At 43.4% G+C, this 27,749-nt stretch overlaps 1 protein-coding gene across 1 annotated transcript in view; it reads right to left on the bottom strand.

The window, feature by feature from the left end:
* Nucleotides 1-25,720, bottom strand: part of WNT3A (Wnt family member 3A) — a gene marked incomplete at both ends in the record, with an annotated part of 88,356 nt that extends 62,636 nt beyond the window's left edge. The window contains one exon of the mRNA XM_080611633.1: nt 25,650-25,720. Within this exon, the coding sequence (XP_080467759.1) occupies nt 25,650-25,720 (71 nt within the window). The remainder of the gene's footprint in view (nt 1-25,649) is intronic.
* Nucleotides 25,721-27,749: the final 2,029 nt, after the last annotated feature.

Here is a 27,749-nt window from a genome sequence, read left to right on the forward strand (position 1 = left end):
GTTTCTGGGCTGCAATTACACACTGATAGGTCATGTTCAGCTTTTCTTCCACAAGTACCCAAAAGTACTTCACAAGGCTGCTCTCAATCCCCCTGATCTCCAGCCTGTATTGGTACCAGTGATTGCCCTGACCTAGTACAGAACCTTGCACCTGGTGCTGTTGAACCTCATGAAATTCACATGGTGCCACTGCTTGAACTTTTCCAGGTCCCTCTGGATGGCATCTTGTACTTTGGATGTGTCAACTGCACCATTCAGCTTGGTGTCATTGGCAAATTTGCTGAGAGCGCACTCAGTCCCACTGTCTATATCATTGTTGAAGACATTAAACAGCTCTGATCCCAGTACGGATCCCTGAGGGACATCACTTGACGTCGATCTCCATCTGGATATTGAGCCATTGTCCACTACTCTCTGGATGTGACCAACCAATTAATTCCTCATGCACTGAACAGTCCACCCATCAAATCTGTATCTCGCCAATTTACATAGAAAAATGTTTTGGGGGGCCAAATACAGTTACTTACTGGGATAGAAAATATGTTTCGTAATTAACACTGTGAAGGCACACAAACCTGGTCACAGAAAATTATCTAAGTCAATACAAAATTATGAGTTCATACATTTTGTTATATCTGGTACACAAAATCACAAATTGGCAATTTCACAATTTTATATCTGAATAAGTGAATGTCCAAGTCCTCAGGCTGAGTACACAGATTAATGCCTTGGGAGTCCATACATAAATGAAGAGCTGAATTCTAGCTCTTCAGTTGCCTCTTCTATCTCTTTGGATATCTAACAGCTTCACCAAAGTTGAGGGAGCTATGGTGATTCGTAGCAGCTGAAGAACAGCCCTCACTGAATTTCATTATCCTGGATTTGGAGAAGCCTGAGGTTCTTAATGACTTCTTTGCCTCAGTCTTCACTGACAAAGGCTCTGACCACACCACCCACGTCTTGGAAGGCGGACGCAGGGACTGTAAGAATGAAGACCCTAGGCCCACTGTAGGAGAGGATCTGGTTCGAGACCATCTTAAAAACCTAAACGTACACAAGTCCATGGGACCTGATGAAATCCATCAATGGGTCCTGAAGGAGCTGGCGAATGAAGTTGTTAAGCCACTGGCCATCATATTTGAAAAATCATGTCAGTCAGGTGAAGTTCCTGATGACTGGAAAAAGGGAAATATAACCCCCATTTTCAAGAAGGGGAAAATGGATGACCCAGGGAACTACAGACCAGTCAGTCTCACCTCTGTGCCTGGCAAAATCTTGGAGCAGATTCTCCTGGAAGACATTCTAAGGCACATGAAAAACAAGGAGGTGGTTGGTGACAGCCAGCATGGCTTCACTGAGGGGAAATCCTGCCTGACCAATTTGGTGGCCTTCTATGATGGGGCTACGAAACTGATGGACAGGGGCAGAGCAGTTGACGTCATCTATCTGGACTTGTGCAAAGCCTTCAACACTGTCTCACACGACATCCTTGTGTCTAAATTGGAGAGACATCAATCTGATGGGTGGACCACTCGGTGGATAAAGAACTGGCTGGATGGCCGTATACAAAGAGTTGTGGTCAATGGTTCAATGTCCAGCTGGAGACCAGTAACGAATGGTGTCCCTCAGGGATAGGTGTTGGACCTGTCTTGTTCAACATCTTTGTTGGTGACATGGACAGTGGGATTCAGTGCGCCCTCAGCAAGTTTTCCAATGACACCAAGCTGTGTGGCTTGGTTGATACGCCGGAGGGAAGGGATGCCATCCAGATGGACCTTGACACGCTTGTGAGGTGGGCTGACGCCAACCTTATGAAGTTTAACCATGCCAAGTGCAAGGTCCTGCACCTGGGTTGGAGCAATCCCAAGCACAGCTGCAGGTTGGGCAGAGAAGAGATTCAGAGCAGCCCTGCAGAGAAGGACTTGGGGGTGTTGGTTGATGAGAAAATGAACATGAGCTGGCTTCAGTGTGCGCTCACAGCCTGAAAAGCCGACCATATCCTGGGCTGCATCAAGAAGAGCGTGACCAGCAGGTCGAAGGAGGTGATCCTGCCCCTCTACTCTGCTCTCGTGAGACCTCACTTGGAGTATTGTGTGCAGTTCTGGTGTCCTCAACATAAAAAGGACATGGAACTGTTGGAACAAGTCCAGAGGAGGGCCACGAGGATCATCAGGGGACTGGAGCACCTCCCGTATGAAGATAGGCTGAGAAAGTTGGGGCTGTTCAGCCTGGAGAAGAGAAGGCTGCGTGGAGACCTCATAGCAGCCTTCCAGTATCTGAAGGGGGCCTACAAGGATGCTGGGGAGGGACTCTTCATCAGGGACTGTAGTGACAGGACAAGGGGTAATGGGTTAAAACTTAAACAAGGGAAGTTTGGATTGGATATAAGGAAGAAATTCTTTACTGTGAGGGTGGTGAGGCACTGGAATGGGTTGCCCAGGGAGGTTGTGAATGCTCCATCCTTGGTGGTGTTCAAAGCCAGGTTGGATGAGGCCTTGGGTGGCATGGTTTAGCGTGAGGTGTCCCTGCCCTTACAAGGGGGTTGGAACTAGATGATCTTAAGGTCCTTTCCAATCCTGACTATTCTATGATTCTATGATTCCTGATTTACCTTGATTCCGTCCAGCCGTAGAATAGAAACTTCCATCACAAATTTCCTATGGTTTGCCTTGGATCATGCCAAATAACTTAAATGATGATATTTTCATTATTGTAAAACACTCCTCTACACTCTGACATTCTAGAGTATCAGACAAGGTACTTTCCCTGGTATCTAATGTATCCCCCTTTTTTTGTTATCCTAGTCATGCCCACTGGTATCCTGTGGAATGACTCTTCCTTGCTTTCCTTTACTATATACACCTGACAAAAGTTTGAGAGCTATTATCATATCATTACTTGGCCCAGATTAGTACTTGCTAATCTTTGCTCATAAGCATCAGTCCTTTCAGCCCTCTAGCTCTTTGAATACCCTCCAGACTGTCAATAACTTCCTAGCATGAGCATGGGATGGAATACAGTAGTCCAGGTGCACTCATTCTGGAGCTGTATCATCATATCAACTCAATTGAAGGGCTCAGTGCACTGGATCATGTGGGTTCTTCTTTCCCATCACCTTGCATTTAAACTGAAGGATGCATGCCTGTGCATAGCTCACGTGTCTGTGTGAAGTTGTGCTTGTTGACATGACAACACTTTTCATAAATGTAGAGGTAGGGGCTTTACCTCCCTCTGTTTACTCACCAAGGTGATGAGAAGCAAGGTATTGGCACACAATGAATGAGATAGAGTAATTGACAAGTTCCTGCCTGCTGCAGAGCTGCTGCAACTGTCCACACGAGTGCTCTAAGCTTACACCAACTGGGAGACATACAGGCTTAAGTCTCTTCCTTTTGCTTTGACGTTAGATTAAGTTGAGGTCATATACAGGTGTTGCAGTGTTGTTGATGTCTGGTAACATGTCAAGCCACAGAAACTACATTGCAATGAGTCATCTGAAGATGGTGCATTGTTTTATCACAAAGGAAGTTAAACTCTTTGATAACCCACCTGTCTTTAGATTTAGCTCAGCTGCTGTGCCAGTAAATTTAAGATTATCCTATGCAACACCACAACTTACTTTTCTAGGTAAGACTGACATCTTAATTTTCTTCTTCATCAGTAATCAGACACAGATCTAAATCAGTAATACTGTATTACTGTTAAAAGTGACAAGTATTTAAAGTCAATTTAAAATTGGCAACTGGTGCTAGACTACTAGTTCTGGAAACTGTGGTCTTCCTTCACCTCCACCCATCCACTGGCAAAGTGAGCTTCCACATCCCTGAACATACGCTAAACCTGGTCCAAATTAACTGAACCAAAACACATGAGGATGGTTAATTCTTTCATACTTCATCTCACTGACTTCATGATTGATGACTCCCAATATGTCCTGTTACAGACAAGAGCTTCTTGGCTAGGCCATAGACCTCTCAACCGTCATTTCCAATACCAAGATAAATGTTCATTGCTGTGGCTAATTTAGATAATGTTATTTTACATAATACCACTTTAAGTCAGGAAACACATTCAGAAGCAAGCCTGCTAACAGCTGATTTGAGGAGAAATAGTACGTTTCTGCTTGAAATTATCTTGATTCTTTTTTTGCCTTAGCTTATGTGTTGAATTCTCAGGGTAGAATTCAATTGCTTAAGCATAGGTCTGCTGAATAGTATTTGAGGTGCTTTACAGAATCGACCTGGCTCCATTCGGTCTTTCTAAAGCATGCTTATACCTCAGATGACGTAACTATATAGAAGATACATAACTATAATAAAACTTAAATATCCATGGACTGTAGCAGGACTCAGATAACTAGTTAGGCATTGATGCCTATGTTGTAGAAAAACAAATTAAAATATCTGAATCTGAAGTGCAGGAATCAATTTAATTACCTAAATATTTCCACATGAAAGATCCTATACAAGATACTTATGCAAGGTTTGCAAATATGACATGGGACCCATGGGAGACCTGTACCCTCCTGGAGCAGCACATGGACTCCAGGGAAATCTCAAATTGCTTTAAAGACCTATGTTTAGCCAAGTGTATCAAACTCTCAGTAGGTCTATTACTATTCAGTCTGAAAATTCACTATGTGCAGCATAGGACTGAAGCCTTTCTTTTCTTTGCTCAGGATAAAGAATCACTAAAGTGAGACTACAGAAAGGGCCATCTGTGTTAGAGAAAGGAAACTGGCTCTTGAAAGATGCTGATTTTAAAATAAATAATTAAAAAAATTGCTTGTTTGGGTCATTTCTACAACTCTCAGACTCTCCATTGATATTCTGTGGGCTCAGGCTTGGAACTTGACCAATTCAGTTATTTTAGCTTACATGGAGGCGGGAATTGCGTGCTGCAGAGAATCTCTTGTTCTCTGAGTCATCATGTATACCTATAGAACATGCATATAAATCACTAATGATTTACCTACATGGGACATCATCTCATAGCAACCTGGATTGCAAGTATATTAAGTGCTTTTTATTCCTCACAAGCTCTGAAATACAAGTAGTCAACAGTGCATGCATCTGAATAATCTGCAGTGGAGTATCTCAAAAAGAAAATCGTCTTTGAAAGGAGGTAAGTTACATTTAGGCATAGTTTCTGAGATGTGCTTGTGGGATTGGCAGATACAAGAATTTTGGGAGACCCAAGCTCCTCTGAAGAGGCATGTGGAGGCCCCTCATCCATTTCTCCTCTTTATCAACTGTAAAGGAGACAGAAGAAGATGTCTCTTTTGCAGATATCTGAGCATGGATGTCCTAGAGTACATCCTGAAGGAATCACTACAGAGACATGATAAATTGAGATCTCCACTTAAGGCTCAATCTCATGGTCAACCAAGTGGAGTTCAATTACTACTTCCTAGATGACCCACAGCAATTCTACATATGTGGGTTCCTAGCCTACAGCAAATGCTAGTGAATGTGATTTAAATTAACCCTTTTTTATTGTGGGTAAGCAAAGTCTAATTACCTGACTTGCTGCAGGCTAGCATTGAGCACATAGACAGTTACCAAGGGTCAGCTGATGTGTGGTAACTTGTTGCACCGCAGAAACTTGATCATGAGTTTAATTTGCTATAACTTACACACACAGGCAAACCCTTAGACCTGGATCCTAATTCCTTCTAAAGCCTCAGGCAGTACAAAATTGACTAAAAGTTGTATTAAAGAGAGGCAGCAGTCACACTGATATCCCTCTCTGCTGACAGATGCTATTACAAGATGGGCATCAGCCCGTATTCCTCCAAAAACTTCCATTTTGCACAAATGAAGTATCTAACAGCAGTGGTCCACAAGGCTCTCTTGAAATTACGTATGCAGCAGGGGACAAAATCCCAGCCAGATACATGGATTATATGAGTGCTTTTTTCTAGCATTGAAATGGGAACCAGCGATGGTTCACTGACTAGCCAAATTCAGCTGAGGGGTAGACCTGAAGTACAGTGAAGTTAATGAATCCCCAACTGACCAAGTCCATCAACAGAAAGGATGTGCTCTCCCTCCCTTTCAAGATTACAACTGAAAGCTGTTCCCAAAAATGCATTTCAGTCCAATACAAGTTGTCTGAATGAAATGGAAAAAATGTGGTGAAATCCTCATTGTCATCTTAAGAAATGAGCCCATAGAGCCTTACATCCCAGACCCACTTTTAAATGGATCAAATTATCAATCACCTAATGCTGAAGTTCCTCAGGACAGGACTCAGTTCACAAACTGAGACATATACACATAGATGTCTGCATACAAAAAATGTACAATAGGACTAATTCTGGCTTTACTGAATCCAACACATGCAGAGTATTTTGCAATTAAAACTTATCAATCAATTACTGCTGATGTCTCCAGTCACCTCCGGGACCAAGCGCTCAGTATTTATAAGAAAGCCCAGGAGACATGGACCAGAGTTATGCCAAAGAGGTGAGGTTGCTACTCCCACCATTCCCTCTGACTTTCCAAATATTGCATCAAATTAAAGAGTTTCTTAAAACTTAGGTGAAACATGATGCAAAGAGCAGAAAAGTTCAGACATTGTGGAGTTACAGGAAACTAAATAAATATTTTAATTAGAGAAAAATACAGTCAAATTTGTTTAAATTTCTGCAAAGCTGAAACTTGGATTTACTAGAAATTCAATTATTATCACTTTTGCTATAACAGTAAGAATGGAATAACCATCATTAAAAAAATTGCCGTGGAATTTTGAAGGTCGGTGGAGACCAAACTTGTACTCTGCAAAGCCACGTTTTTTGCAATGACATCTCTCATTTGCTCAGGTTGCTCTGAGGAAATCTCCCCATTTTCAAGTTCTCTCATCTGAGCACACATCCACAAAAGCCTAATGAAACTGTGAGGTTTGTGCTTATGAACTCAGTCTGGAGACAGATTTTCTCACTGTAGAGGTCTGAAACAAAGCAAGAAGGAAGCTTCCAGAGATTCATAGCTTGGTTAAAAACTTCCCTGGAGTCAGAGTTGCTATAGTGTTAGCACAATTAGGCTTTAAAAAGACGTGTAGGTACTAGTAAACTTCTCAAGCCATAACACTGTGCAAGCAGCTTCCGTAACTTCCTCAGCCACAGTGACCTCATATTTCACCTCTGCACTATAATCCTGTTGGTGTGATATTTGTCAGCTGCAGTCCCCATCCTCTAGGCTATAGTCCTGTGCCAGTTCACACCATTTCAGCTTTAAACAGGTTCTCAAGGCTGAAGGACTTCACCAGATTTGCAAAGCCTCTTGGTTCATCAGGACTGAAATCTCACATGTGCTCACGGCAGCAACCAGTGCTCACGCCAAAGCTGGTTACCTGGAACAGAGTTCATCTCACCTCTCTGTAGCAACCTAAAAGTTAGGAATCTGGTTAATGATATCACTTCGTCCCCCTTTGTCCTCCTAACAGAGAGCTTAGGGCCTCAGAAGATCGAGTTGCTCTGTCCTAAGATAGGTGTCTAGGTGGGATGATTTGCCTTCTGGTGGAGTTAGACCCTACAAAAGTAGTCTACATGTAATCTATAAACTAGATGTTAAATTTCCAGATGGCAGAAGCTTGCTAAGATGAATCCTATCCTTCTCATGAACCATATACTTGCACGGAAAAATTACACAGCAAGTTCAGAGGAAGAAGTTTTTAAATCACCTTTCAGCATGGTTAGCATGCAGTGTTGGCAACTCAGCCTAATATTTCTCCCAAACATTGTCAAAGTCATACTGAGCCATTGGCCAGTCACAAACCGTCAGCTGCCCTCTGATGAAAAATTGCTTCTATTTTCTCTATAAAGACCATAGTGTCCCCATTGCAGCCATAAATGGATTAACACTTTGCACATCAGGCTTGTAACAATGCTCCGGTTCTACAAGAAAATGTGAATTAACAGACCTGAGGCCAGTAACCCCTTCCTAGAGTGGCCAGGACCAGCTGCTTCAAAAGAAAATATAAGTACCTTCACAGGACATTTGTGGAACATTGTTTCCATGCATGAATCTTATTCTGGTCTTCAATATCCAGATATCACCTTAAGCCCAGAAATAAAAGCCCCACAATACTTGATGTCATTAACTATGACAATTCTGAATATCCATAATATCTCTGTAAATATTGCCTAAAAAACTCTATCGAAAAATCCTCTTGAACCCTGTTAAGTTTTTGGCCTGATTAACATCCTGTTGTTCACCCCAAAGCTAAAAACTGGCAGGTTGTGCTTCAACCTGAGGACAGAACGTAAGGCTTACTTTCCATGAGAAGGGTGGTAATTTTAATTTCTTTCTGAGGGCTTTTTTGTATTTGGAGTTGACCTTCCTTCCCATTCAGTTTTCATTTTAAAATGCATTTTAATGGCAAGCTTTTTCTTTCTCCTGAAGTCTGCAAAGCAGTATCTACTTCAGTTTGTTTATGTGCCTCAATTGGAAGAGTTGAGCTGTTTGCACCAGCAAGGATTTGGGTCTTTTACCTCGTACCTCCAGGCAAAATCACCAAGGAAGGTCAAGGACTTGACAAACACTGAAGGCTTCTCATCAGCCACTCTTAAAATAGAGATAAAAGCCTTCCAGACACCAACTGGCATCACATCAATGACATTTGTTGGGTGTTTAGGCACTCAGTCATACCTCCCAACTTTAGCTGTCTAAAAGGTAGGTGTTTAGGCTGTTTCTAGAGTGGATGGAGAAAGATAGGCAACTCCAGACAGTGATTCATCACATCCACTAAAAAGATACCTATCTCAGGAAGGATGAATCGCCTTCAGAAGATGCCTGTCTTTCTATGGGGAGGTAAGATGCTTGGCTCAGATAGTTAAACATTACATGGCTAAAATTAAGTGAATGAATTCCATACAGAGATCTGTTAGGGGAGTGTGCTGTCACCCAAGAGTACAAATACAAATCCTTGTAGGCTTAGGAACAGAGTGTGTTCTTAAACTTTCTGAGAAAGCCTTGTGTTCAGAACAGAGTTGTCCCAGGTTGGTAGAATGCTTCCTTAAGGATGAATTGAATCTTCTCAATCTAACTTGAAACAAGATGCCTCAAGATAACCTGAGTCAGCCAGCCTTTGGGATCATCATGAGACAAGGTCCCACCTCTTAAGCAAGTGGTTGGTTTTTTGTTTGATTTGGTTTGGGGATTTTTTGTTGGTTTTTTTTTTTTTTTTTTTTTTTTGACTGGAACATTGAGTCCAGTTCCTGGAACATTTTAAAGACATTTTCCCTTGTCCAGTCACTTGGGCTCATGCAGTTATGCTCAGCCTGCTTTTAGGCAAAGTTGTCTATCTCTGCAACCCTGGAAGGCTCCCAGATCAGTGTGCCAAGAAATGAAATCAAGGTCTTCTCTCCAGAGCTGCTGCCTTCCTTTGTGGCCATTTCCGAGGCCTAAGGGAAGTGCATTGAAAAAGCGGTAAGCACCCAGTGACCTCAAAGCAACCTGCAAGCAGTGCTCATCTCCCAACCACACCACCTCTTCTTCTTCAGTGGCTAAATAGTGTTTTATGTGACTAACTTTCATAGCTCCACATGTTTAAACCTCTTCAGGACTCAGAGGCTGGCTGTGAGAAATAGGAATATTAACATTATGTCAATGCCCAAAAGGTCTCTGACTACAAGGCAGTCAAAGCTTGTGAGGCATCAGTAGACTATCTGTGCATGTTGGCTAAGGTTGGCCACATGAATCTCAAGTGCAACTGTGCTCTGCCAAAAGAGTTCAGTGGAGTCATGCTCAGCAAATAATTTCAGGCAAACCAGAAATGCACTAAAATAATTATAATTGTAAATATAAAAATGGCAGGTTTAGGTTTCTTGTAAAAAGGAAGAGCTTAATGTTTTTTTCAAGATGCATACTCAAAGGTACTAAGGCTAGAGGCACAGACCCAAGTTACTAGGAGTCAGACCAGGGTGTGAGACATTTAGCACCCATGTGAACGTTCTTACCCCCTGGTGTATATGAACCATCTTGTATTTATTGCAGGTAAGAGCATTCACACGGGCAGTTACCACAGAAAAACTGGCATCTTATTAGTTCACACCCTAACTTACCTTGTGGTAATTTGCTCATGTGCCCATCCCCTAAGGTGCCATTCCCAAAGTGAAGTTAGAGGACGCAATGTCCCCTTTGTACTCAGTCAGCAACCTACTGGTTAGGGCACTTACCCATGGTATGGGAAAATGAGCTTCATAAGTTTCCTCTGCTTGATTTGAAGCAGGGTTTTGAACCCAAGTTTCTCAAATCTCAGTAGCACAACATAGCCAACATTATTCTGTTCCACAGAAATAATCAATTATTCATATTGATTGAGTCTTGGCCAACACTGGAGATTAGCCAGAATCCTCTGGAGCTCAGAGCAGAAACTCTCAACAGCCATCGTACGCACAACCTGGGTGCAGATCAGGATAGGTAGTATATGGATGGATTTTGTAAGTGCTGAAGCCCATTAGGATACACACAAAAGTTCTGCAATTCTGTCTTTGCATGCCCCAAAACCCCATCTAGCTCCTAGCCAAGTTTTGCTCCATGTTGTCAGATATATACAAGCCTTAACTGGGTTCCTTCTCTCTCTTGCAATGGGATTGGAGATGGCACTGAGATATGCCTGTAATTTACATACATTATTCCTGTATGTCCCTGATGGCATGTATAATAATGTGCTGTGTATCAGCCCAACACAAGAAAGACTCACTGCTCTCAGGCTTGATCTCAACCTGTGTGACCCAGCTTGATGCCTGTGCATAGAAAATGAACAGAACTGCCCAGATATTTAAGGATAAACACAAGGCTAAGGAGCACTTTCCTGGCCCAGAATCAAAGTATGAAGCAACTTGCAGAATCAAGCCCTAAAGGAGCTCAGAGTATAAGACAAGAGACAAAGAGATTGCTCCAAAGTCTGTTAAAGTCAAGGGAAGATTTCCCTCGAGTTTGACTTGTCTTTGGAGTAGAAGCTAAAGCTAAGGAGAGGGATATGTGCATGTACCTAGCTATGCATATACATATACATACATGTACCTAGGCATACACATTATATATGCATATAGCTATCATCCTTCATAATGTGTATTCCTTCTCTCCAGAGAATCGTCACAGTGGTTTTTAACTGGGCTTTTCTAGGTGTTGCCACTGGGAGCTGCCAACACCAATCCACCAGGGAATTTCTGCAGGTTTTATGCTTCCCTGCTCCCAAAACACAAGCTGACTGTTCTCACAAAGCCTTTGTCACTCTTATTCACTCTACCTTGTGACTTTCTACCAAAATGCCTGCAATGCACAGCTGTGCTGTCAGGTGCATACCGAAGGAGGAACACAATGGTATATGTCCTGGTATGGAGACAAATTGGGGCTGCGAAGAAGCCTTCATCGTTCTTGAACCTAATGAGAAGGTTTATTTGCTTCATCTCTTCTTCAGTCGTATGATGCAATATGTCTATCAAGAGATTCATGGCATGGCTCACTCCCTTCATCTTCTCCTTCCTCCCACAAATGACATAGCCAGAAAGAGAAAGAAGGGGGAAGAAACAGATGAATGGATTAAAAAAAAAGAAGAAGAAATAGAAAAGATAGAGCAAGGAATTATGCTGTGGGCACTGAAACTTGTGAGCACTGACTTCTCTTTCCTTCTGTCTCGATTTATGATGTCCATTATGATGAACAGTGAACACACACACACACACACACACGTATACAGGCACACCTGCATGCTTACTTACATGCACACATGGTCTGCACACAGATGCACACACATTGTGGCCTCTCCCTCTCGGAGGGTCATATTTCCCTGCTACTTAACTGCCAGTTTTTGTGAGAGTTGTGGATATCCAATATCTTTGAAAACCTTTGCCAAATGAAATTCATTAGGCCAATAGGTTCAAATGTCATCATGGGGACAAACTGACAGGCAGCAGGATTACTTTAAACCTTGGTTTGTGCAGAAACCAGTTGTAAGAGATGGAGTAGAGGAGCAATGTGTCTGAGAGCCCTTCCATGAGTCCAACCCTGCCCTGCCGCTAGCCTGTCAGCCAGGTAGCATGAAACACATGCCCTGAAGGACACTGGTCTTTTTGCACAAGATCTCTACTGACAATTACAGGTCTGCATTTTAAACATTCCTAGGAAGGACCTGAATTTCCCATAGAAGAGGGCCAACGCTGCCCGAAAATCACACAAATTACACCTGAGGTATCTTCATCTATCCTTTCCTTATATTAATAATAGTCTAACTTACTTTGCAGTGCCTAAGGCTAAGTTTAAGCCTAATTTAGCACTCAAACAGTTTTAATAGCAAAACTTATGTAGAGACCTGAAATTTAGGCAGTGTAGAGAGATATTCACATCAGTTCTTTCACTCTTCCATTATATTGATGCTGGCATATTCTTCTGGCATCAAAGAAAATCCTAGTCATCTTTCCTGACATCTTTAAGATCAAGGAAATATAAGATAAGCGAAACTCTTCCTTATTCACATTAACAGAAACAGTCTGGGAATTTGAGGACTAGACAACACAAGTGTGTGAGTAAATTTGTACAGATCTTATCAGCAAGGTCAGCAGAGCCATAAAAATCTCAACCTCAGGAGAAGACAATATGAGATGGGAACTCTTGCAGCAGTGATTTCAGAATCATGACTGGCCTTGAGGGTGGTCTCTGTCACTGCCTCCACTTGGCAGCTCATCTCCAGTTACAAAAATTGGTCCAACTGACTGTTTTTTTGATGAATGATGCTTATGCAAGAGCACTTTTCTTGAATTAGCCTTAGCACTGTAGGCTAGCACCATTGAAAACCAGAAAGGACTATTGCAGAAATAGAAATTCCTTGTCCATGGGGTCGCACAGCTGTGGGCAGGATGAACGTAAGGATTTGGGCATGGTGGAGTTAGAGCATTTGACCTAACCTTGTTTATCCAGAAGTCAGGCACCCAACTAGTCATCTTTGTTCTCTTGATTACGAGCACAGAGAGATTGGCTGCTACAGAGTCATTGCATCCAAAGATTGACATCAAAGATAGGTCTGATGAATCACAGTGAGGAAGTGTCAGCCCTCTTTCATTGACTAGAAGCGGAGCTTAGATGACTACCTCAGATGAGATGTCCAGCTCTGAGACAGAGTATGATGACAAATCCTGCTCAGCACGGCTGCAGTGCGTAAGCACTATGTACATCTCTGCATCAGACTGAACAAACTTAAACACTTCACTCATGGTCTCTGTCATATTGACTCATGTGCGTCCAGCTGCCCTGGATGTTATCCTCACCTTAGTGAGTATTTTTTTTGCAGCAGTGAGTCAAAAGTAACTCCAGCACAGCTCTTGCTCCTGTAGTTCAGGCTCTGCTCAGTGACCCCACACTGTATATTGAAATGGGATGTGCGCAGCCTGCTTCTGCCAGAGACTGTAGGAAACAGTCTTGTTTACCAGCTTTCTGATTCTTCTCTGTCTGGACCACCAATCTGTTTGTTTAGGCTTGTGAAAGGCAAAGAAGGAATATGACTAAAAGTCCCATGTCCTAATGATGTGATTTAGCCCCTGAGTTGCCTTTCCCCCCTAGTTTATCACAGCAATTCATTAGATAGCCAAGATCTTCCATGTTGCCCTACCCTGCTTGTACTAGAGATGGACAAATTAGGTTCTTGCATGCAAGAATCCAAATAAAAGCCTTTATTGCCCAGTTCCTGGAAGCTGTGTGCAGGAAAGAATTTCTCAGTTTATTTTGTCTGAGTACCATTGTCAGAGGCAACAGGAGCTACCACCAGCATCACTGTTGGTGGCAGACACCACCACTGTATCTGTGGCTGCAAATATATGATAGACTATTTAACCCTTGAAATAATTTCTGTACTACAGTTTGGAGAGTCTTCTGGTAAACATGACAGTTTATATGTAATTAATTTTAATGGAGCTGTTAGAAATCTGTACTGACAGCACACTGCCCTGTATTATGACTAAGCTTGAACCCTTCATTCACCATTCACTGAGACTACACATTGTGTCAGCAGGACTCATGGACTCAATGCTGGTTTCTATCACACACTTCCCATATGCCTGTGGGCAAGTTGCACCAAGGATTTCAGTGGCCACTGAATTAGCATTTCCCTGTCTGATTCCCAATCTTCTGCTAATGTGTTTTATCTATTCTCTTTCAACTCAGTCGTTTGCTCCATCTGTCTGAACCATGTACTTTTTCAGGCAACTAGCTCCCACTATGCCCTTAGTCTTCTGCATTAAGTGACTTTTAGGTTTTGTAATCAATCCATTCATATCTATGACCAGTCCTGTTAAAAAAAGGCTGTGATCCAGTAAGTTACTTCCTTACGCAGATGATATTCTTGTTAGTAATGACTCAGTGCTAACTACCTCTTTCATCCATCACTTTTTTACAATTCTGATTTAGGTCTATTTAATCCAGCCTGGGACATATGAGGATGGATGAGATGATTTCTGGATTGAATGATTTAATGATATTAGAAGCTGTTATACCTATAATTGCAAACCCATGGTGGGATGCATCTCAAGTAACCTAAGGTGTCTAACAGTTAGGTAGCTAAATCTGTGCTGTTTACCTTCTGTTCTTTCTATGGCATGTGAGGAGAAATAAGCACTTCAATAAAAGCAACAGTGCTAATCCACTTTTCCTCACATTCAGAATGAGCTAAGAGTATTCATGGATCACTCACTGCAATCCATTGACAAGGGGCAGCTCAGTAAAATCAGTTAATTGGTCAGATTATGGCAATGCAGTCAATAAGTCTAAGGCATAAAGCAAGAATTATGTTTCTAAATAGCCTTGCACTTCACTTTTATGTCTTTTTCCACTTAGTCTCCCGTTGCTTTGTCTGAGCACTTCCACTATCATATCTTTCCAGATGGTGACCAAACCACACCTCTGCTAATGTTGCAGCAAAACAGCTTTCAGGCCCTGGAGATCAGGCTGCCACTTTCTTTCTCTGTACATTTATGCTATTTGTAAATGAAAGCACATCCAGGCCTTGAAAAAAATCAGCAAGCTGGTGAATGGGCTAGCCTGATGTTATGCAAGATCAAATGCTGTACCCAGCTCTCCTGTTCTGGATCAGTAAGGCAATTTATTTCACAACAAATGCAACTGAACTGTTCTTCCCATGGAAGAATGTGGAAGAAATTCAATTCCTGTCAAACACCCTTCTGAAAGATGGGATTTTTGCTCAGCTCTGTTATATATATGTGGAATGCAATGCCAGGACTTGAAATGATGGTTGTCTAAAGGCAATTTGGTCATTAAAGATGTAAAGCAACACCCACCAGGATTTTCAAAAGAGTCTTCCAGTGGAGGTCTCCTCTTTCAGTATTCTACATGACTAGATAGATCACAAAATGCCTACATGATCCTAGCTTTTAGGAATGTACTCAAAGGAAAAGAAAAAGGGCAGATGGATTCATCTGTCTAAAAGGAGATCTCTTTGTCTGACCTAGTCATCCAGGATCCTCGGGTGAGAAAACTGGTACAGCTGGGATGTGATTCATCTCATCTGAAAGTAGATATCTAACATATATCACATGAGTTGCATCTTATTTATCACCAATAACTCTAAACGAAACTCAGCTACAGACTGCTGAAGCTGCAGTATCATTCTCCCTCCAGAAGGGATAGGATTTAAGTTTGGATCTCCCCAAACCCAGCATTAACCAGATTTTTCTGCCTCTAAAGGAACAGTGGGTCTCACAGTAAATTCTACAAATCTTATCTGGCACCCACTGGTATTTCCTCAGTCATCACTGGGATTTGGATGGGGTCCTACCTGTCCAGAGAGAGCTTGGAATGTCCCATTTCTTCCCAGCTACTGTAGGTTTGTAAAAAACTGGAAAGGTTCCCTCAAGTGTGTCCCTCAGCCTGCAAAGGATTTAGAGTTGCTTTCTGTTATTCCACACAAAACTGTCTAGCAACAGGCTCTATTGTTGTTCTTCTGGGGGTAGAGGGACAAACTGAATGGCAACTGCTCAATGAGTTCCATTCCTGCCTTCCCACCCCTTAGTAAATATCTCTATTAGACAATGTGCACCCTTTTGGAAGCAGAAAAAACTCCTACTCTACTCTTGGCTGTTTTGGCTTCATTTCTCCGGCTTGGCTATAGCAGAGATGAACTCTGCCTTTTCTCTCTGCTCTGTGCCACAATGTGAGTTCTGCTGAATAACAGCAAATTCCTTGGAAACCTGAATGTGCATAACTTCTGCCATGAAATTGCATCTTCCAACAGACATGCAGAGGAAATAGGAACCTGGAAAGTGAAATTAAGAGCTACAGACTAGGAAAAAATAAAAGCTTTTGATTTCAGAGAATGGTAACAAAGTGAGAGGAATTGTTTGAAAGAAGGTACAACTCTTGCATTAATAAGAGTTGCTATGTCCTCTGCTGAGATAACTGTCATGATAGGGAAGCAAGAAAGCCATTTTGTACTTCTTTTAAGATAAAGTTATACTACAAGCTTGTGCCAGTGACTCGTGGATGTGCTTGGAGGATGATGGGAGACTGGATGTGTTTGAGTATGCTGGATTAGAGTCAGGATTAAATATGTTACAGAGAAAGCTAGAAAACACTTAAGCTGCTTAGGCTATGCTGAGACATGACAAAACATAAGATGTTGTGAATTTGCTGAGGAAAGGGGTGGCCTAGAAGTTTTTAGTACCAACCTGGATGGCATGCACATTCCTTCAATAGCATACCATGGCTGCACCCTTTCCAATACACCAATGAGCATTGTGCACTAAAGAGCTTATTTAAACACAGGAAAACGATGAAGAAAAAGTCAATGACTTCAGTTTAGCTGTGTGAAATTATGCCAGCCAATGGGAATTAGAGTTTATATTTTAACACCTAGAAAATAAGTAAATGAGCAAACTCTCAAAGAGTTATACCCCTGTCTTGGGCATAATCTGACTTAAACCTGGGTGACAGTGGTGGAGCTGGTTGCTTCAACTTCCTCATAGCTGCAGAGGTTTTAACCAGTCAAGTTCAGTCTAACGACTGAGATATCAATATTGCACCATAAGAAAGTGCCCACTTCCCATCAATGAAAGGAGCCAAGAGCACTTGGCTTGCTTGGAGACATTGAAATTGCAGACACATAATGGGTAAAATGAATTCCACCCCAAGGCTTTCTCCTTCAGAGAGGCACCAAGTGCCGCTGAGCTTCTGTAAGGTTTTCTTGACTGGCCTCCATCTGCTGCTGAGAGGAGTGCGTCATCACTGGATTGTATACAATCCCTGACTCTGAGACCTCTGAGAACAATCAGAATCCCATCAAGCATCTCACCTGGAAGTAGAACGTATGCACAGGCTCCAAGTGGGAACCTGAGCATCTTCGTTTTTGGTCTAGATGTCTTTTCTGCAAGACACACTTAAGCTAAATGCTAGGGTTGATGCTTGGCAACTGGGACAATTTTCAAACTCATGATACACATAAAGCCATGCCAGAAATGTGAAGGTCTACCATGATCTGAGCTTGAAGAACCAGGCACACCTGCTCCAACACACTTTGAGCCTCCACTGAAGGGGAGAACCAATCATCCCAGACACACGGGATGCCTTGTGAGGCCTGTGATGTGAAAAAGGCACCAGCCCACATGCTATGATATGACCTTGTTGGTGAAGCCTTAGAGCAAAGATGCAATAAGAGAAAAGCATTTCACACCAACGGAGTGTGGAGAAATATCCATATTGGAAAAGAGCAACAGCATCCCTGCTAAGAATTATCACTACACCAATTTAAAGAGTAACTGACTATTATACCGGCTCAGAAACTGTGATGAGAAGACCAAAGGCACCTTGAACACGTTTGATGACCCAGGCTCTACAAATGCAAAGCTCTCTCTGGGTGTCAGCAACATCCAAGTAGGAAGGGGACTGTGAATATGCAGGTGACGAACAAGGAAAAGAGACAAACAACACGTTTGTGATGCATAATGCTCTGTCCTGGTTTGCAGGCTGTTTTTAAAGCAGTGCCCTATGTTAGGAGTTCAGAACAAGGGATGTATTGGTTCTTCTTCCCTCGCCTTGTTTTTTGCAAGCATCAGCAGAATTTGGAGTTAACTGATGAATTTTTACATGTTGTGTTAAGATGATAACAGGATTTAAAGAAAACTGTGCCACTTTGAAAGGGATGGAAGGGGAGAAAGGCGTTATGAATGGCCTGGGCTAGCTGGATGCAGTTGGTTTAGAGTTTCAGGAGTGACTTTTCTGCAAGACAAGCCCTGGGCCTGATTCAACAAAGCCCATCCTGAAAGGGCTCCTGCCCTCAAAGACTTCCCTGAGTATTCCTCTCCTTTCAGTACTAAGCCCCAATGGACTGCCTTGGCTTTTATGGACCCTGGGCCTTCATTTGGCTCTTGATGGTGTCAGCAAAGGAAGAATGGGTTTAGTGAGACAGGATGGGAACAGTTCTTGCTGCAGAATTGAGTCTATGCCCTACCCAGCCTTACCTGGACAAGATATATGTGCTCTGACCAATACTTCTTCCACTATTTCCCCGTACTTTCTACTATGTTTCAGTGGTTTTAACTAGTGCCATCACACCACCACCTGTCACCACATGACTGGACAGAAAACACCAAGCTCCACATTACCAGAAGACAGTGCTTATTTTGAGCCTAGAAAGCCTTTCTGGTCTAGTCTTCAGACCTCCTGCATGCTCCACCTCTCCTCTTCCCAGCTGCACTCTTTGGCCCTGCAGCATTTCTTTTCAGATCCAGAGCAAGATCATGAGTCCAGTACTGCTCTGGGAAGGAAATTTCAACATGGATGTTGATGGGAGTAGGACCAGTCCTTCGCTGCTCGCAGGATGCCCTGAGGATGAGACTGCATGCTCAGTGCAGAGCCAGCTGCTTTGACCCTGCTGTGTGCAGCTCAGCTGTCCACATAGAGCATCTGTGACTCAGAGCCCGGAGGACTCCCCTTGTGTGCAGTGCTTGCTAAGTGCTGTCATTATGCCCAATAAAGCCACCTGAAATGTGGCTGGGGTATTTGAATCATGCACTCGAGTAGAGCAAGCACAAATGCTGAGCAAGGGAGAAACTGGCACATCTGCCCATAGTTGTCTCATTGGGCTTTCCTTGCATTCACAAACATACAAAGCAAAAACACTTGTTCCTTGTGGAGTCTAGCACAGAACAGCCACCTTCACCTGCTGCTTTGCACCAGTGCGAAGCACTGGTGATCTGGGAAGAGATGCAGAGACTGGCAGTCTGTCTGGAAAAGCAGCAGCAGTGCTGCAGGGCTGGAGGTGAGCTGGCTCATCCCAGTTGGAGGAAGTGGGATGCAAGCAGGAAAGGGTTCCCATAGGTTTGGGATGGAGCCTAGTTTCTCCTGGTACAATCAGCAACCCTCGACTTTTCTTTCCTAGGAGAGACCCCACAGCAAAAGTCAAGGTTCTTCCAGCTTGACCCTTCAGAGGGACCAGTCAAAAGTCTTTTTTGGCTCACAGAAAGCAGGGCTATGGCCATCCCCCTGTACAAACTACTTACAGCAGGTCCAGCTGTAGAGCTGAATTTGGAAAAAGAAATGCTACATGCACAAGTGAAATATCTCATCATGCTGGCACATGAGCTCAGAGAGAAGAACAGGACCCACCTATTTCATAAATGTCTCCTGCTCCTGCTGCAGTCTTATATTTACCCTGCCCTGGTGCTGTGCACTGCAATAGCACCCAAGGACATGAGGATAGTGCAGAGAAGTCTTTAGAGAGAGAAAGAGAAGACTAACCTACTCTCAGTAGATCTTAGTGCTACACCCAGCCCTGCTGCAGGCTCATTGCAATGTCTGGGGCAGGGCCTTTAAATTCTTCTGCCTCTGCTTACCTGCAAAATTGAAATAGAAAAACATCCTCTCCCTTCCTGAGCACATACCAGAGCTTAAGCCATGTTAGTAAGTGCTCAAAAATCTTCATGTGAGAAGTCTTAAAGGTGTTCAAATATCTGTAAAGGACACGTTTTGCCTCTGGGGCTACCTGAAAAGGACTGGGGAGGAAAATGATTCACTTTTCCTTATCTTAGTTAGGAAAGGCTTGCTTTTTTGATGCAATGCTTTCATCCAATGCTTTGGATATCAATATGCTGGTTTTCAGGTTATCTAATAAAGTCCTCTTAAAATTGAAAGAAAAAAAAGATAAATTCATGAATATGTAGCAGGACAATTTAATAAAATGAGACTAAAATCTGAGTAGATAAAGGCTCTTCTTTAGCACACACTGTCCTCTCTGGGAGAATCCCAGCCCTCCCTGTGTTTTGAAACGGGGGCTTCTTGCTAAGACCTTGCAAAATTTTCAGTTCCTACCATGAGAAAGGCTTCTTGTGTGGTGATCTTGGTCCAGTCATTTAATCTCACCAGCACAGCATCTCTATGCCTTGCCTACGCCAGGAGCAACATAAATACCATTAGAGTCTGTTCCTCCAGTTCCACCATGAAAAAATGGAGATGGCAAAATATTTCCCCTACCCTTTGCACACTATATCTTATGCATGGATGAGGCAAGAGCTATTTCTCACCACTCACACCTACACAGCAAGATCCCCTAGTTCCAGTGACCCTCTATCCCCACTGCTGCTTTGGTGCAAATCACCCATGCTGTGCTCAGGAAAATCTAAGCTGGTGGGTGAGTTGGCATCTGTGAATAGGCTAAAACATCCTTCAAGGATTATACACTACCTGGCAAAACAGGGCCATGTAAGATGCTGTTGTAACACAGATACGCATGTATAAAGACAATTCCCAAGCCTTGGGGCAAGGGTGGGAGAGGGCTGCATGCACAGGGATTGCGCTGCATAAAGCTGAAATGCGGCCACCTCTGCAGAGGAACGTGACAACTCTTTAATACTGCTCCACAACCTGCTGTAGTACAGAGGAAATGAAGATGAATGCCATCACCTCGGAAATGTCAAAATCCTTGACTCCAGCTAATCAAGCGGAGGAGAAGTGAGTAGATGCAATTCATATTTCCGAGCTCTAGAGATTGTTTTAGGAGCTTTGGTGCCAACACACATGGTTCATGCTGTCCCTTGGGTGACCTTCCACTGCTTTGCTTCCCTTCTGGCTAACGAGGGATGATCATCTCTCACTTAACACAGTTGTTCTGTGCCAAACCTAAGATTTGCTTTCTCAGGTGCAGAGCCTGCCAAGACTCCGCACTTGCTTCTCTACGATTTGCAACAAATGGAGAAGCAGCTTTCTCTCGGGATCCAGAATCCAGCCTGGCTTTCACCCACCCTGGCATAAATAGGGGGCTGTTCCACCCACCTCGAGGGGGACAGATCCTAGGAGAGACCTGAACCAGAACACAAGCCAGGACTTCATCCCTCACAGCTCTTACTGTGGCAATGCCATCAGACTCTGACAGGAACATGTTCAGGTGTTGCACCTGTGTATTGTTGCAGTAAAGATACTGGGTTACTTGTCTTTCTGCTGGCAACATTCCCTCCCACCATGCTCCCCTGCACTTACATCTCCTGAACTGCAAAACAATAGATACAGAAAGATCTCTTGGATCACTTTCTCCAGCCCTCATGAGCTATGAAATAGATACTGCAGAACATCACAGGCTTTGGCCAACTTCATCCTATGTGGGTGAGTAAACCAGCAGAGCTTCTATAACCATTCTGGAGGAACAAGGAATAAGAAGCCAAGAGGAAACATAGGTCACAGCCAGGAAAATATTCCTAACACACATCCTTCACATCCACAAATACCAGCTTGGCATGTCCATTAACTCTGCATTCACTCTGGTACTAGCAGTTATGGCTCACCTCCTTGACCAGTTTGTTATGGAGCCAATCTCCTCCCACACCACTTAGGATGTGGTACAGGTGCCACAGGGAGCAGCAGAGGAGACAGGAGCTCCACCACTACCAGCGGGAACAGAGGAAGGGGCAGACATTGCCACCTAAATTGGTGCCACCACATCAGATCCCAGACAGGGCCTGTCTCCTCCTGTGAGAAATCCTCTTCCAGTCCCTTTCCAGGCACATGCTTTAACCTTCCACATCCCTCAGCATGCAGCATGCTGCTTCACATCCCAGGAAGAACGATATTTGAGATGCCAGCTGGCATCTCCACTGTGAAGACATCTGCCTGTACTTCTAATTCAGCCCAGTTACCCTCTCCATTATCATCTCCCCTAGTACCAGCCTTCTGGGCTACTGGAGGTTAAGATTCCCAGGGCTGAAGCTCTGTGTTTGTTGCTGGATTTTTTTTTTTTCCCTCCTGAACCAAGCTCATTTTGCTTCTGAATCGTTTCTGCACTCTGACTGTCCTCAGACCATGTCAGGCCATATGCCATTGATGAAAAAAATAATCTAAACTAAATCAAAATGCCTTTTCTATTGCATGAGCAGTCAGCTGGCCGACCAAATTAGATGAAACAAGTTTTAGCTTTGTCTATGCTGTTCCTGTGACTCTGTGAAGACTCCAGACCCCCATGGGACAGGGGACAGGTTACATCTAATCCTCCCCCACCCATGAATTCTGCTTCTGCATTTCCTAAGACTTCCTGTAGTGACTGCACTCTCTCTTCTTTCTTTAAAGACAAACCAAGAAATGAACAGCACTAACATTTGGGGAAAAAAGGCCCAAACCAAACAAAACAACAAAAAACAATGTCTTTTTGCTCTTAATCTGCCCACCCTGGGTGTGAAAGAGCCTGTTGCTGCTACCAGTAGCTACTTTAGGTTGAACAGTGTTGGAGAAGGTCCCATGGGGTTACTGTGCCACAATAAATCACGCCACTACATCCCTAAAAACTTGCCACATTAGTCCCAATGGGAAATGGTGCCCTCTCATTTTGTTATTTTTAAATAATTAATTTTAAAGCCTATTTTATCTGTCTCTGTACATACATTATTTAGGAATTTTCTGGTTTTAGAAAGGTACCCCCGCAATCATCACTGAAAGGACATGGACAGATCAGGAGAGCATCGCTGCTCTGGGGAATCTTTCCCCTTTTAAATCACTGAACTTTTCCCAAAGGTACCACTCATGCGGGTCTATGCGGAGGCCACTGGCACTGCACGGCCTGATTTTAAACAGGTGCCCCCATGCCATGGTAAGAATGTCAATTTAAACAGCTCAGCCACATAAGTAACTCCGTTTAGAGGCAGACAGAAATAATGGTAACTCATGCCCACTGCTCTCCCTGACAAATCCACGCTTGATGTTTCCCCTAATTTCTTTCCTTTGGGAGAATAATTAACCAAAACCTACTGGAGAATATAATTTCTCATTCCTTGCTTTTTCTCAGACTGTCTTGAAGCCGAAAGCAGTGTAAGCATCCACAGCTCTGTGTGCTTCGTGGTGAGTTTACGCTTTAATTACAAACTATTATTTGGAGGGGGGGAGGCACACACTGGGGTGGGTAAATTACAGATTTTCTGCTGTAAGCAGTCAAGTCCCTAGGAGCTAATACAGGGGAGGCTTTAAACAGGGATGGGTAGGATGCCTGTTGCTTGTGCAACCACACTAAAAAAATCTCTGGCCCTCTCTGCAGCTCCTTAGAAAAGAAAACCACCACCAACAGCAAAAAATAATCAAGCAGAAAGAAAAGACCAAAATTAAATTAAACTGAAATGAAGCAGCACGATCAATCTGCTAAATCAGCGAGCTTGGAAGCAGGCTTTCCTTGACTAGGAGACTTTTGGAATGCATTTTTGGATGCGCACAGATGTGTCCGAGGGACCCTGTGCTACCTGCCATCCCTAGTTCCCAGAGCTGTTCCCCAGCTCCAGCCATGGGGTAGCCAAGGGGTTATATCTTGCTTGAGGATAAATAAAGAGGGAAAGGGGTGTGTGGGGGGAATTTAGGCAGCTAATGCAACAACACCCGGCCTCTCCTCCGACTCCCCCACCCCAGTCAAAACCTCCTTTGCATTTCCATGGCCTAAGGGGGGTTGCTGTCTCTGCAAAAGAAACGTCTAAAATCGCTGGCTGGCACCGGGAAGGATTGGAAAGGGGGGAAAAACAACGCCCCAAACCCAGAGAGTCACCGCTGAGCTCCCCCCCTGAACACACCTGATGCCCCGGCTTGGAAAAAGACCGCCTGTCCCTCTCTCCATCGCCTCCTTCCCGACTTTTCCCTACCGAGAGCTGTCTCTCCCTCACCTCCGGGAGCGGGAATGGGACCGGGAGCCGAGGGGCCGGGGCCGCTCTGCCCTCCTCTCTCCTCGGTGGGTGACAAGGGAATATTTATGTTGGTATTAGAGGAATGCGTTTCCTTCTCCAATCAGGAATGCAACCATAGTTTCTAATTATAAGTTAGATGGTGGCTGGGAATAAAAGATTGCTTTTTAATGACTCCCGTCCAGGTGCTCTTTCTGCCTGTCTTCCCAAGAACACATTTGCATTTTATTGCTTTTCTCCCATCCCAACGAATTCCCTGCTTTCAGACATACCTGAAATACTTTGGAGAGGCTGCCTTCAACACCCTCACCTCTGCACCGCCGGGCAGCGCGGAGGTACCGCGCCCGCGGCCCCCGCTCGCCTCCGATCGCACCTGAACCCCGCTAACTCCCCTCGCCAAATGAAAGGGGGGGGAGGGGGGGAGGAAACGACGACACACATTAAATGCACTTAAAACAATTAATTCTTATTATTAGCAAAATCTTTTGGACGCTTCTGAGTTATTCACAGCACCGGGTGCGGAGCAGCTGCCGGTGCCGCTCACAGTGTCCTCCCCACCTCGGAGAGCGGGGCTGGCAGCTCCGCACCAGCGCAGCCCCGCGCTTCCGTCGCGCCGGTGCTGGAGGAGCAGGAGCCGGCCCGCGGTGGAGCTTCCCTGAGCCCAATTACCTCCGCGGGGTAATTAAAGCAGATCTTGCAGTTACATGCCTTGCCCAGCACCATTTGCTTTTCGTGGGGGAGAGAGAGAAAAAGCTCTTAAAGGCGTAGGGTGCAAAGCGCGAAAAAAACCCCAAACCAGAAACAACAAACCGGGATAAGAGAGCGCGTTATCCCGGGGGAAACGGGTGCGCAGGTCCCTGCTGATCTTGCGCGGGGCAGCACCGGTCACACCACCCCTAGCTCCGTCTCTGCTCCTTGCTCTGCTTTTCCACAGCCGGCCCAGGTTGTTCAGCCTCCTCTCATCTCCTTTCTCTTTCATTTTTCCCCCTCTTTTCCTCGTTTTTTTTTTTTTTTTTTTTTTTTTTCTTTCCTTTCTCCCTAAATATTCCTTAAAGCGAAGGGAAAAAAAAAAGTTTTCATCCTTTCTCCCCCTTCCTTCCACCTGACTAGCTCGAAATCACCTTGAAATGCTCATGTCAACTTGTATCATTATCTCTTTAATTCAGGCAGCACCTTTTGTTCTTCACAGGAGAGGATCAAAGCACTTAAAAAAAAAAAATAACTTTCCGATCGCTCTCGCTCGCTCTCTCTCTTTTACAGTAGGAGAAGGAGAGATCAGGTATAACCCAGTCAAAATAAACAAAGTGAATGCATAAATAAAAGAGGTGAAATGCAGGTTCTAAGAACTTGCTGGCGCTGGAACAATCCCACCTCTTTAGCTGAGTGGCAACGAAAGGAGAATTTCAAGTCATCTTAAGCGCAGGGGTTGCAGAGAAAACAGAGGAGGGGAAAAAAATTAATGAAAATGAGAGGAAAAAAAAAAATGAAGAAGAATAAAACTTACCACCAGATTGGGTAACTTGACAGAGCCTGACTCAACCCACAAAGAAACAGGAAATATCCAAAAGAGGCCATTGATGAAAAGTTGTCTTTCTTTTTTTTTTTTTTTTTTAACCAGAGTTGCCAAAAACCTTCCTTTCTTCTGAGGCAGGATGATTATTTTAATAATAATAATAACAATAATTTAAAAAAAAGTCAAATGAAGTGAACTCAACCCGACCAGGTAAATCCTCTCTTGCTTCCTCTACTACTCTCAAGGAAAAAAAAATCTCAGAGAGGTAAAAAACTCTTCTCTCAGCCAAGACACTGAAGGCAAATATTAAAAAAAAAAAAAAAAAAAAAAAAAAAGTTTGAAGTAGCTCTCTTAAAAAGGACCCAATCAGCACTTATTGCCAAAGGGAGAATTCTGATGCTTTGGCTTGTTCTGTCAATCAGGAGCGTGAAGTCAGGAATGAGCTAATTGCAAGGAGATAGTGTTTTAATACTCATTAGGGGGCACGTTGGCCCACAAGCCAAGGGATAAAATGTAGTTTTAAAAAGGGGAAGGAAGATTTAGGGGGTTTAAATAGACAGGGGGGACCCCTGTGGATTTGGGTAGCTATAACAACCTGCCCGGATTTCACTCCCTGGGTCGAAGCTACTAAAATGTAAAAAAAAAAAAAAAAAAAAAAAAGGAAAAGAAAAAGAAAAAAAGAAAAGGACAAAAAAAAAAGTGTGATTTTTTTTTAGGTTTCTTTTTCCCCCCCCCCCTTTTTTTTTTTTTTTTTAGTTATTATTTACTCGGTTTGCTCTTCCTTGCCATTCTGTCTTCTTCTCATACCCTTGTTTCCTCACGGTGACGGGCAGGACGCATTTGAACTAACTTTCTAGAAACTTTCTGTTGGGTCTCTTTTTTTTTCTCTCCTTTTTTCATTAAAAAAAAAGAAGATTTGCACCCAGCCATGCACGCGCTTACACAGACACACACCCCCCCGACACCCACCCCCCTTCCCCACCAGTCCAACCAGCCACATATCCAAGAGCTCCACTGAAGGCATCTGCTATGAAATCAACTTCTTCCGTGCAAATCTCACTAAGACTCATCCAGATCATCGCAATTTGCAGGAGCCCCAGCCCCGGACTTTGCGAAGGCGCTGCTGCAAACGACTTCATCCACCAGATCCATCCCACCGGGCACTAGTAATTGATCTCTTTTTTAATTTCTTTCTCTATGTATTGTAACCAATTTCTCTCTTTTCAGTGGCAGTGGTGGGGGGTGAGCTGGGGTGGATCGCGCCGTTCCAAAAATTCACAGGTTTTCAGTGGGGTGGAAATAAAAAGTAATTAAAAAAAAAAAAAAAAATCATGGTCAGTATTATTATAAAGATGTAGCTCCTCGAGACTGGGTACTTGGTTAGATTTGCTGCTCCTCCGGAACATATTGTTTAAAGCTTGATGGATCTGTGAGCAAGTGTCACCCAGATGACAGGCTTTCCCCCTTACCCTGGGTCATTTGAAAGGGGGCTTGAGAGGCAGAAATGAGGGGATGGAGGCATTAGTTGAGCTACGAGATATTTTCTCCATGGAATAACAATGATGATTCTCTTCATATTGTTGTTGTTGTTGTGGTGGCTGCCTGTTGGCGTTTTTTTGCTGGCTTTTGTTGACTTTTAAATTAATTTTTTTTAGGGGAGAGAGAGAACTGGTTGAGATTTTACTTATTTATTTGACTTTATTTTATTTTATCTGTGAATCAGAAAATCTCTGTGGCTCAGACAGAACAAAGAGAGGTACAATTTTTAATGACTTTTTGGAGGGAAGCTTGCAACCTTGTATAAGCTCAAATCAAAATGCATTTTCTTTCTCATTAAGAATTGCATATATATTTTCCCTTAGTAGGTAATATTTCTATTTACACACACACTGCTTTATATGCATATATACAAAGATATGTTTGTGTTTAGCTAGATGGAGAGATATATTCATTCTAGTGAAATTATACTAGAAATGCAGTTCATTCGGGGATATTTAAATCATTGGGAATTTGGCAGGGGTCGGGCCCTGATTATTTTCTTTAGGGTTGGATGACAAGTGATTGCAAATGTGAGCACTGGCAAGTGCTCCG

This window comes from Psittacula echo (assembly GCF_963264785.1).
Source record: "Psittacula echo genome assembly, chromosome: 2".
Classification (NCBI taxonomy): Eukaryota; Metazoa; Chordata; class Aves; order Psittaciformes; family Psittacidae; genus Psittacula; species Psittacula echo.